The following is a 13,026-nucleotide window of genomic DNA, read 5'->3' as shown; positions in this document are numbered from 1 at the left end:
AGAAATTTAAATTATTATGTAAAAATATATCAAAACATCTAATAGTTTTTGATGTAATTATTCAGTATAAAAGATAAAAAAAGTTAAATTAACTAGTAAAAAATTTAAAAGTTTGTATTTTTTTAAATTTCTTTTTTATATTTTATTATTTCATCTTTCATAATATTTATCACTTTGGGTAATTATTGGGATCGGTCTAATTCAAAATTGTTCTAACTCGAATTCAATCAATTTGAACTCGACCCGTTTAATTAATAGAACAAAAATATCAAACCAAATTTATTCCGCTAGCAACCTAAATGAACTGAATCTGACGAGCTAGTAACCCAAATAATTTGAACTTGACCCGTTAATCTATTTTAATTAATTTTTTATAACCTATTAACTATAAAGTTTTTGATGTTTTATAAAAATAAAAAAAAATTATACTCATCAGTAAAAAAAATTAAGAAAAAAAATATCAAACCAATTATTTCAAATAAAAAATGAGTTAAATCAAGCATATTTAATAAACGAGTCAAAAAATTTAATTTGAATTCAATCATTTTATTAATCATATTAATACAAATCTAAATTTTTTGAGTAGGATTAAGAGATTACTTATCAAAAAATTATAATGTGCAGTCAATAACAGTATCCGGAGATGACTTACTCTCTTAGACATGTTTTATTTATTTATTATTATTTTTTTGAAATTAAAAGGATTTTGTTGTTATTTATTGACGTACATAGACATTAATGCCTTTGGCGCTCAACCTCTCCTCGCTCTGCTGCTTTAGTTTCAACCACTACTGAGGGTCAGGGGCTAAGTAGAACAATAAGTCTTAGCAAGTCTACGACCCCTTTGTTGAATCGCAGGAAGGAGAAGAAGAACCGGAGATGGCAGAGAACGGGATGAAGGCGTTGGAGGAGAAGCATCACCGGAAGGCATTCGGCTTGGCTGCCAAAGATACTTCTGGCATCCTTTCCCCATTCATTTTCTCCCGAAGGTTTTTTCTCCCCTCTTCTCTCGATCTCCCGTGCTATGAAAGCTGATGGTTTTTAATATTTTTGTTGTTGTTGGGAAATTTGTGCACCGAAGCTGAAATCTTAAAATTCTGACAATAATTTTTTAAATTTGTACCGACAAAATCTCAAATTGGCCGGCACCCACACTGAATTTTATACTTTCTTGTTTGCTTCCGGTCAAATTGGCAGCATCTGAACGTGGCTTAAATGATTGAAAGCCTAACGAGCTGTTGGGTATCCTATTTTAGCCCAGAATTAGCAAGACTTGCTTGAATACTGCCTAATACTTTTTATTGGAGATTTAAATCTTACTTTTTTTTAATAAAGAAATTTTCATCACTGTTATTGGTTAAATTCCCAGCGGTTTTCAGGTTTTAATATTCTCAAAGTTTACTAAATCTGATTTTACAGTATTTACTGATCCCAAATTTATCATAACATAAATCTTGTTAACATCATGTATACATTACATATAAATGTTTATTCTTTGTATGAGATTCAGCTTTCTTTGGCTTTATAGTTTTGATCCAATGCATGCAACTTGAAATGTTCTCTTTTACAGCAATGAGATAAGGAAGTCTGGAAACTAACAATGGAGTTTTTGTTCTCATGTGTTAGGGCAAATGGGGACAACGATGTTACCATAAAGATACTATACTGCGGTATTTGTCACTCGGATCTTCACAGCGCCAAAAATGACTGGAAAGGAACTGTCTACCCACTTGTTCCAGGGTAAACTTTTTCAACTTTTTTTATCAAACTGAATGATTACTTGACAGAAATGCAACTCACCCCGACCTCCATCTATGTTCTTCCACACTAGACAGTCTAGTATTTGTAATTTCAGTTAACTTTCCTTACTACGTACATAGATCCTTAGAGCTTGAATCCCCAAAGTGAAAACATTTATCATCAAACCATTTGTGATTTGTGAATTGTTTAGATGCGGATGTCAGACTTCCTTTTATTATTATTATTTTTTTTTGGAGAAGAGGCGTTTTCTGAATTAATTATGATTTTTTTTTTAAACATTTCCTTACAATTAATTTGTTGCGAGTAGCATCTTTACTTCATTGTAGTATGCAGCTTTTATTGGTCTGTTTGGTTGGGGGCTTCTGCTATGAACTAAGAGGTCTTGAGTTCTTGAGTCTTGCATATGTGATGGGTTTATGAGTTTGACTTAGGCTTCATTTGGGACGACTTTCTTATTGCTTCTTAAAGCAATTTTTTAGCATAAAAATTAAAATTTTTATACTAGAAAATTGTTTTGGGAATAAAAAAGAAAGTTGTTCCAAACAAAACCTTAATTTGCTTAAATGTCCCAAAAAAAACCTTATTGCAGCTACTTTTAAGTGATTGAAACTATTTCCTTTCAGTTCGGTGGTACTGTTGCTCCATTTTAGAAAGGAAAACTTAAAAACCTTAAGTTTGGTTCTTGCTTACTCACAATGTTTACCAAGAAAAAGAAAAGAAAAGAAAAGAAAAGAAAAAGTGATGTCTGATATCAAAATTTTAAAATGCGAAAGGCAGATCTTCTCTAGCCATAAATAAGAGGTGTTACAATATGAAGCTATATTCGAAATGGAACTTAAGGACTTAGGGGAGTTTATTGTTGTTTTTTTGTTTTTTTTCATCTAAAAAAAGAAAGATATTTGTGTGCATATTTATTCCTTGTTTTCATAATATCTCCAAAACTAGTGAAAACACCCACTTGTTATTTAAAAAAATTTAGAAATACACTAATCTGTTTCCAAAAATAAAAATAATTAACCATAAATGCTTCCTAAATTTTGTTTTTGAAAAGGAAAAGAAAAAAAAGCACAACCTAACATGCTTTCTAGATTTTAGGGTCTGTTTGGGTAAGCTTTTTTAAAAACAGATGCAATATTTGTATGAGGGATGTGTTTATCTAAAGCAACGTTCTAAAAAGTACTTTCAAAAACAACTTTTTCTCAGTAGAAAACGTTCTGATGTGTAGCATTACTCATCTTTCTTCAAATTCATTAACAAAATTAACAGCTGCAACAAACAAACTGATAATTAATCTTATTAGTTGACTCTTCTTAATAGGATAAATGCACCATTCAGGCTGTAATATAGTTCATCACACTCATTGTATTTCCCCCCTGCAGGCATGAGATTGCTGGTATTGTCATTGAGGCTGGGTGCAATGTTCTCAAGCTCAAAATTGGTGACACAGTGGGGGTTGGATGCTTGGTAGGTGCTTGTCGTTCTTGCGAAAAATGCGTCCAACATAAGGAGAACTACTGCCCCAAGCTGGTATTCGCCTACAACTCGATTGACATTGATGGAAAAATCACCTATGGAGGCTACTCGAACATCATCGTTGTCGACGAGCATTTTGTGGTGAAGTTCCCTAAAAACTTTCCCATAGACCGAGGTGCGCCATTGCTCTGTGCAGGGATAACAGTATACAGTCCCATGAAGAATTTTGAGCTCGACCAGCCTGGAAAGCACATTGGCGTTGTTGGACTTGGAGGACTTGGCCATGTTGCTGTTAAGTTCGGTAAGGCCTTTGGGATGAAGGTCACTGTCATCAGCACATCCCCTTGGAAGAAAGAGGAAGCCATCAAGTCATTGGGTGCAGATGCTTTTGTTGTCAGCAGTGATGCTGAGCAGATAAAGGTCTTAAGAATTTTATAGCATGCTTAGAATGAAGATTTAAATAATATATACAGGTGAAGAAGATTAATGGCCTAATAGAGTTGGTAAGGATAAAGTTGAAGGTAATGCATGCGATATATTCTGATAACATGTTTGGTTCAAAGAGCGAGGAAGTTGATTCTTATTGGTTTTAATTGAGTTAATCCTAGTCCAGAGGGTGGATTTCAATTAAGGTTAATTAGTCCAATTGTCAAATTGAGCCTGGTAATGAGATTTTAATATAGAATTAAGGTAAAGTAAGGGGCTGCTGGGTAGCATGATTTGGGCCGGATTTGAGCGAAATCAAGCCAAACAGCCTAAAATGTAAAACCAAATCTCATGGCAAATGAAAGCCGCTGTAGATGGAAAATTTCTCCTTTTTGTTCTAAATCTCGGATTTCCAAAATACTGTTTTTTGCCGGATCTATGAAATCCATTGGCTCCAGAGGAAGAGTCCACTCGTTAAATCCGCTCTATAGCCAAACAGTCGTACGGGATTTAGTAGGATTTATTATGAATGTTACCAAATAGTTTTCAGGATTTAGTCTCCTCAGGATTTCCAAAACCGGGATTTAGAGGATTTACAAAATCCTACTTAAATCAAATCCTGGGTGCCACCAAACAGCCCCTAAGAATGATAGAATAAGAAATGAATACGAATTGGAGAGGCAGTGAAAATAAAACTCTTTAGATAAGATAATATATATATAGGCTTAAATTTGGGTATTTAGAATAGAAGATTGAAGATGCACCGCTGAGATTTGTAGATAAAGTTAACTACTCAAAAAAACATTCAATAGGAATGAACTGGAAAAGAAGATTCATAAAATGGATTCCAAATATTTTGTTGGGATAAGAGATGATGATTATAATGTTCAAAAAGAACCTTTAGTAGTATCATACCACCTAATACCAACTACAAAGTTATACTTGAACCATATAGCCCATTAGTTAAACTTTGTAATCCCTCATTTCATCTACAAATTTGGTTAATACAGGCTGCACAGGGTACTATGGATGGAATCATCAACACAGTATCAGCCAAACATGCACTATTGCCACTGATACTTTTGTTGAAATCTGAGGGGAAAATGATCATGGTTGGGGCGCCTGAGCACCCACTTGACTTACCAGCTCTTCCTCTGCTCTTAGGTCTGTATATTCTTTAACATTTTAGTTACATTATTTGATATAGTAAGACTTGTTGCAGTAATCAGTAATTGAATACAGAAGGGAAGATCTTGGCTGGAAGCTGCATTGGTGGAATGAGGGCTACTCAGGAAATGCTAGATTTCGCTGGGGATCACAACATAGCTGCTGATATCGAGCTCATCAGCACTGACTATGTGAACCAGGCCATGGAGAGGCTTGCCAAGGGTGATGTTAGATACAGATTTGTGATTGATGTCGGTAATACCTTAGCTGAAGCTTAAGAAATTATGGTTTGCGCTTGGGTGGTGAGTAGAATTACCATATCTCTGTCAGCTTTGTCACCTTTTTTTATGGTTCTGGTTTCTACAATATGGAGCTATGAAAATAAGATTGTCTTGTGGTTGATGGAATTATTGTATGTTCTGAAACTTCGGACATAGTTACAGTTACTTTCTGCTTTTACATGTCTTGGTGTTATTGGTGCAAGATTTGATCATATAACACGAGGGAAGATATATGCATGCAAGTGTTTAGCTTCATTTTAGATTTAGATAACATTAATGGTATTGACTTTTTTGATATGCTTGTTGAATGAGGATCAAGCTTATTCTTGATCCCTCCGCCAAATACGCCCAAAATGAGGTAAAATCGGTGAATCAAGTGATGTGTGTGTCGGTGTGGCGTTTCACTTGAAGGGTTAAACGACATTGAATTGTAAAACAGACTATGACGTTACAATCATGACATCGAAATTCACCTAAATGGGAACTCCTCACGAACAAATCAGATGAAATTGGTCAAAAGGGACAACCAACACCTGAAATTGACGCATGACGTTGCCCAAACGACGTCCAATCGCGAAACAGACTGCGCCGTTGCGCTCGAAGCAAAGTCAAGACCAAGAATGGCCATAAGTTTGTTCAATTAAAATTGCACAGGGAAATCAGTGCGAACTTCAAGGCAACGATGCGTAAATCGAAGAAATTGACATGTGACGTTGCCCAAACGACGTAATCGTGAAATAAATTATGTCGTCACATTTGGAATGTCGATAATACCCAAGATCAACTATAATCTTGCCCAACAGAATTCATCCAACAAAATTGATGCAAATCCTGAGTCAACAACACGTAATTTGAGAAAAAGCGTGTGGATCTAGTCAATTTTGACTAATTGACTTAATTCTATCGGTTCTATCACTTCATAATTTAATAATAATAAAAAAATATATTATTATTTTAATTAGTTAAAAAAATATAAATTAATGAACTCACCTTGTATCCCGTCGAAGAAATTCTTGAAATCCCGTAGATCTGCATCTCCTCCACTGAATCCAGCAATGGCAACCTCGAGCGTCGAAGCCTCAATTGGTTCTTCTTTTGTTCTTTCATGCACGAAGAGCTCTTGAAAGCAAGCACATCGTTCGTAATCTCTTCGAGGAAAATCGTGCATTTTCTAAATAACAATTGTCTACATCATCAAACATATTTGCACATAGCAGAAATACCCCTTGTGTATTGAAATACACATTGATACTCTCGCATCATGCATGTACATGTTGCAAAGTATAAAGCACATCCGATATACGCATATTATGACATATGAATGCATCATGCAAGCACTAAATCACATGTATATGTGCTATGAGAGCATTGTATTATTATGGAAATATGTTGTGCATATGAATAGTCTACTGCTGCATCAAACTAACATGCGACATGTAAAAAAAAAAAAAACATGCGACATGTCAAATATCAAGCAATATACAAATGCATGCGTTATCATATGCATATGCGTGACATACATTGTGTAAGTGTATCGTTCAAAAAATGCAAAATGTATCATATTGTGATGGTGTGTTGCCTCAACATAGTCATACTATGCACACATGTGTCACATAAAATAAACATGTCATGCATGCATATTAACAGACATACAAAACACATCGTGTTGCAGTACCATGCCACGTTGGCATGCAAATGCTTCATGCACTGCATAAAAACACTGACTCGGTGTGCAAATATATCATGCAAGAAAATAGATAGTGCATAGACACATCATACATGCATGTCATATGTCAGTATATTAAGTCGTTGCGCAACATACAAAACATCATGAAAGCACTACCAAACAATATGCAAATGCAAAACGCATCATACATGCATATCATGCAGATATGTTGCACACAGATTATTACATTATGTACAAATAATTGCCACGTAAATGCACTGTACAAATCTCATGCAATGTCATATATTTGCATGGGCCCCGGCGAGCGTGTTGTGTTCAGAGACATGACGCTTGAGGATGCTACGCTGATCAAGAAATAGACCCAAGTTCGAGCCCGATCACCCTACATAAATAAATATGAGTTGACATGATTCAAACTATTAAATAAATATACGGTCATGACGCCGACCAGAATACTCATTTTATATACTCATATTAGGCCTTGAAGGCCCTCAACAAGAAAAATTCATTGAAAAAGGCATAAAGCTGACAACGAATTTCATCCTTCGTCGGCAAGTGAACAGAGGCAACAAAGTTCAACCAATAAAGTAAAAAAATTGCCCATAAATACTTCGATGATGGCCGTGTTGATAGAAAATCTCAACCATAGGGGATCCAAGCATGCAAATGCCCATAAAATATAAAACTAAAAAAAAATCATCAAAATCTAAAATATTTTGAATTGAAATAAATCATTAAACACTTAAAGCAAAATTCATTCGCCATTTGTAGCATTTTTCCAAGTGGACAATTCTGAAAATGACTTTAGCTCACAAAGAGCTAATGTTTGACTTCAGTTCACAAATAGCTAATGTTTGACCAAGAATATTACTATGATTCATTCCTCAAATAATCTCCTATCAGTAAGGACGTGACACACGTCCTCTAACCGATTGGTTCACTACCAAATGACACCATAAGTAAACGGTTATGACCGGGACCCTCTAAACCATGTGGTCTTGTTGCTAAACGGCACCACTAAATTATGTTCATGGTCAGAGCCCGCGTGTTCCCTAATGACTTCAAATCATTGATATATGAATCAATAAGATATAATCGATATGGCACAAAACTCTCTGTTAGCTAATGTGGATTCCGACCCCTTAGATAAATATTCATCACAGATCTACAAGGTACCCTTGGATGAAGCAACCCATGACTGTTGACAAGGATCCTTCTGTCAGGTTGGGTCGACTACCTCATTTGACTAAGTAGACTAGGGACAACAATGATCCGAGATGACGAAATCATGCGATCTCGATCGGGTTTATCATCATTCCCCCATCATCCGCTTTAAGTGCAAGGTGGTAAAATTTCAAATTTAAATATAAAATCTTAAATGCCAAAACCATGCTGCTACTATATGTAAGATACCACGTATCTCTACATATTTATTTGACAACTAGCCTCCATCGAAAGTTCTCTCCCGTTACCGGTAGGGGTAATTAACTATAATGGCTTGCGCCTATAGGAAGCATGAACTCATACCATAAAGTCCTCGCAAAATGAGGATGAAATTTCTAGGTAGTGATTTATCTACAAACCCAATATGCCTTCTGAAAATTTACCTTGGAGCATAAGCATTTACAACTCTCCTCGACGATTCGAACAAGAAAAAAAGAGGTCATCGGAGAGGCCGAGGCGCAAATTTTCGGAGTCCACACTTATCAGCTTTAAAAGTTATTTCTTGGTGGAGAAATTATTTTGTACGGAGTCCGGATGTAATTTATGTTCAGACTCCAATCAACACAAGCCACGTCGTTTGTACACAGTCTGTGTCTGTGTACAACCTTGTACACGGGTGTGTACAATACTCATCATGTGTATGGGAGACATGACCAATTTTAATTAGTAGTCCGAATACATCCAAATTCCTCACAGAATAATTTCTTTTTTTGGTGTAGGAAAGCTTGACACACCATGAACAAAAAAGGTGTAAGAGAAGAATCCTTTCTCTCTGAATAAATAAATTAAGAATGAAATTCTCAGCTGGTGTTGGTAAAGTTTTTAATAGAATTCTGATATTAAATTATATGTGAAAAATTTTTGGGCACTTAAAAGATAAAATTGAATCCTCGTAGCTCATGTTAGGCACATATTCATAAAGAATATATTTTGAGTACTATTAAGATGTTTAAATAAAAATATGGGGATTGATACAAAAACAAATTATTACATACTGAAATAATATAATAGGGTGATGTCATTTTTTTAAGGGATTATTTTATTTGTTGAGAAAGAGTGTGAATTATTTTAAATATAAAATATTTAAAAAATTTTAACTTTGGTTTATTAATAAAAAAGGTATACATAGTAAAAATTTGATATATATATTTTTTTCATTTCAAAATTCATTTTTGATCTAAAAATTTGATATATATATTTTTTCATTTCAAAATTCATTTTTGATCTATTGAAATTTTGCCCATTTTTTATTTTTTTTTTTCATTTCAAAATTTATTTTTGATCAAGTCATTACAAAAAAAGCATCTTCATTTATTTTATATTAATGCAATTAACTTCAAATATTTTAAATACATTCTATTTTTGTATGAGCTATTTTATATAAGTAAAATATGCATAAATTATTCTTTTTACAATGGTTTTGATAATCTTTTGTTTGATTGGAAGAAAAATAAATGTAATATAAAATTTTCTTCTTGTAATACAAATATTTCTACTACAGGTGAGAAGAGAAAGGGCATTTGATCGTTAGATATTTAATTGTTAAGTGCATAACTAGGAGAAGGCAACATGGTTGATCATGTTGCAAGCAAATTGGACCACTCCAAAGTTTCTAGTATCGGGTCATTTAATATATCAATGCAATGAGATTTTTTTTTTGATGATGAGGAATCATCCGCTGCCACTCACAGGCAAGCCGTGAGCGTTTGACGATACGTATACCCTGGTCAGCCTAGACGAGCTACCCACACCCATTAGAGCTCGTGGACAATACTTATTGGGCCCCTCTGATAGGGGCTATGCCGCCCGAGGGAATCGAACATGGGATGGGGGTATCCAACCGTGCTCGCCCACCAACCAAGCTAAGCATTGGTGGGTACCCAAACCCATGATATGAGACACAGATACTCGATATTGGTATGTTACATAGTTTCCTTATTAGGAAGTGATTATATCAAGTAAATATGATTTAATATCCTCATAATTGAGGGTATTAAATAATTCATTTATTTTCTATTTGTATCCACTTGTCTGCCCATTTATAAATCTAACATATTCAGTCAATATCTTTGAAATTCCTTTCCTCTCAATATGTATAATTATACTTATAAATTTCTTATATATTTATTATCTTACTAAGTTTGGTAATATTTTAACCCACCAATTTTGTCTTCCAATATCCAAGCTCAAAGAAGATCGGTGAAAGTGTTTATGTTAGTATGATGACAGATGTTCCTTCCACAACCATCCTTCCTCATTGGAGAAATTGTTCTGTGAGAACACTGGATGGCCCGAAGGCCAATGAAAACGCATAATGTCACCCGGTATCCAACGATACCCAGCATCGATACCGAGCAAAAAAGTGACGTGACATTTTATGGTTTGCCTCCAGACGACGTCCAGTGTCCGCACAAAATAATTTCTCTCATTGACATTTTTAGATAGGTCATCCACCTCCATCAAACTTAAGATTTTTTTTTATTTGCTCTCATATTTGACTATCATCTCCATGAGGTGAGTAAATTCCATCAATATCCTTTCCATTCTCTACTAGTAGTCGCCCTCCTTGTCCTTTTGAGTTAATTAACTAGAACATTGGTCCTCATTTATTTGGGTTTTTGCTATTTTATCAAATTCATTGTCTATTCCCAGTTTATTTGGGTTTACTTACTCAAATATTTCTCAATGGCCTTTTGGTATATTATAAATATTTCATAAAAAAAAGACTTCTTTATTAAATAAAATATATTATTAAATGCATAAATCACCACCTCTTTTGAGGTGGAAATAAACCATGTAACAAATACAAACAAGAAAAAATAGAAATGAAGTGGAAAGTAAAGAAAAATAGGATTTAACGTGAAAAAAATCGAAACCAAGAAAAAAATATGGAGGCACACACCAAAAAATCCACCATAAAAATATGGGAGCATTAATCCAGATCTCTCTTCTCTCTCACTTCTTGCTCCATTTCTCTCTTGCATCGTTCTTACACAAGAACAAACAAAGAAATACAATAATTTTTTTAATACTATAATTACAATAATTATAAAGAAATACAATACATACCACCAAAAGATACCACCTTTAAGAAAAACGAGAAAGTAAATTGTTCAACCAACCTCGCAGCGCTACGATGCCAGTTTGAAGAGCCGCAGCGCTCTACGCACAACCTTCAATTTGCTTGACAACACTGTAGCGCCAGATCTTGAATGCTGCATTGTTATGCTATCTTTTCTTCAAGCGAACTATGTAGTGCCGAGGTGCTCGAATATCCCGAGCCGATTTTATCTTAAAGGTTTTTTTCATTTTTACAAGCTTATCAAACTTTTTATAGAGAACCCATAATTAAGGTAGTCATGTACACTGCATCTCAAAAAAGATTGCATACTTGAATAAATAACTAAATGTTTATTTATATACAAATTGGTTTAGAGATGATGGGCGCACTTTCAGAAACAACAAGAAAAAACAAAATAATGCATGCAACAAAAGTTGCCTGACCTTAAACTTCCACTGATGGTCTTTGTGCCATTAATATAAAACATTTTGCTCCAGGAATTGCAGGAGAGCCAAACCAGCAGCCCAAATATCATCATCTAATACATGTTCAGCAGGGGAATGGCTAACCCCTCCGCGGCACCGCACGAAAAGCATGCCAACCTGATTGAATAAAAACACTATAAGATAATATGTAGAAGATGACTTCAACAAAGCTATGGAGCTACAGAGTATAAGGCATCGTTTGGGACGGCTTTCTTACTGCTTCTTAAAACAGCTTTCTATATAAATTTTTTAATTTTTGTGCTTTAAGAAGCAGCAAGAAAGTCGTCCCAAACAAAGCCTAAGATGTCCACCTTAGTTAAATGAGATATGGCCATTGCATCATGACCTGCACCGCTCATTAGTGCAGGCACATCTTCCCGAATGCTCCATGGGGTTTTGCTAACAGTGGAATGAACTGCTTGTTGTAGCTGCAGACTTAGTTCTTTGTCACAGTATGCTGCTTTCGCATTGTGCTGAGAAAATTAACTTTAGTAGCCATATTAGGATAGAAATGAAATGAAGCTCGAGGAAGAAGACAAGGTTACAAACCTTATGCTCAATGGTACAATTTACCCTCCTACTCTGACATTTTTCTTTAACTCTGTGCGAGAATTCAAGTACTATAGCTTCCCTGGTTGTGTCATCCATGGCTCGTATGTCTACAGTAAAATATACCTGAAATTTTTTCTGAAAATGAATAATGGCAGATAATTGTTGTGCGAAAACTACCACAACAAGAACAACAAGTACATAAAGCCTTTGTCCCACTACGTGGAGTCGGTTACATGAATTATTTTTCTCCATTGTATCATGTTAAAAGTCAAATTCTCGTTTAAATCTAATAAAGAAAGATCATTTCTAATATTTTATAACCAAGTCTTTTTAGGTCTGCCTAAACCATTCTTAACATAAGTCATATCTAATACCTCTACTTTTCTAACCGAGTCATCGGGAGGCTGCCTGATGCGGACATCAGCACCAAAATCTGGCGCATCTATCACAGGAGGCGTTGTAAATCGACGGCTCTGATTTAAGTTATCATTTATGAATTATTTTCTACATTTTAATTTCTATTTTATGTTATTTCATATTTTACCCTTAGGTTAATTTATTTGAGTGTTGTGGCCCAAGGGGCAATTTTGTAATTTTTTATTTTCTAATGTTGTGGCCTATATATTGGGCCTTTAGCTATTGTAATAAGATGGTTAATGGATATGAAAATTTTGTGTTTTCCACACTTGTGTTCTTCTTGAGAGAGGACGAGAGTGAGATTTCTATGAGAGAAATCGAGAGTTTCACCAACCACAGGATGGGTCCGGGCTCGTGAATTGAGATCCCTTGGAGAGGGAAATTGTATCACCCACCAACCTTGGAGACGGCCGGGTTCGTGGTTTTATTCTTTTCGTTATCTCTTCATTTTCTCCTTGTCGACATCCCCATCCTCCCCCAAGCCACCGGCCA

At 35.0% G+C, this 13,026-nt stretch overlaps 2 protein-coding genes across 2 annotated transcripts in view; one reads left to right on the top strand and one right to left on the bottom strand.

The window, feature by feature from the left end:
* Positions 1 to 740: 740 nt before the first annotated feature.
* LOC110108263 (probable mannitol dehydrogenase) lies at positions 741 to 5,345 on the top strand. Its single transcript, XM_020838834.2, has 5 exons — positions 741 to 989; positions 1,627 to 1,740; positions 3,141 to 3,654; positions 4,671 to 4,824; positions 4,903 to 5,345. The coding sequence occupies exons 1-5, from the start codon at positions 880 to 882 to the stop codon at positions 5,103 to 5,105; spliced, it is 1,095 nt and encodes a 364-aa protein (XP_020694493.1). The 5' UTR covers positions 741 to 879; the 3' UTR covers positions 5,106 to 5,345.
* A 5,682-nt stretch (positions 5,346 to 11,027) lies between these two features.
* LOC110108265 (allantoate deiminase 2) overlaps positions 11,028 to 13,026 on the bottom strand; it is a 12,211-nt gene continuing 10,212 nt past the window's right edge. The window contains exons 10-12 of the mRNA XM_020838836.2: positions 12,115 to 12,240; positions 11,877 to 12,038; positions 11,028 to 11,682 (exon numbers count right to left, since the gene is read on the bottom strand). Coding sequence (XP_020694495.1) covers positions 11,554 to 11,682; positions 11,877 to 12,038; positions 12,115 to 12,240 — 417 coding nt within the window. The 3' untranslated portion in view covers positions 11,028 to 11,553. The remainder of the gene's footprint in view (positions 11,683 to 11,876; positions 12,039 to 12,114; positions 12,241 to 13,026) is intronic.

The sequence above is a fragment of the Dendrobium catenatum genome, unplaced genomic scaffold (assembly GCF_001605985.2).
Source record: "Dendrobium catenatum unplaced genomic scaffold, ASM160598v2 fragScaff_scaffold_716, whole genome shotgun sequence".
NCBI classification, from domain to species: Eukaryota; Viridiplantae; Streptophyta; class Magnoliopsida; order Asparagales; family Orchidaceae; genus Dendrobium; species Dendrobium catenatum.
Note: the sequence above shows the minus strand (reverse complement) of the source record. Positions and strands in the feature narration are given on the sequence as shown.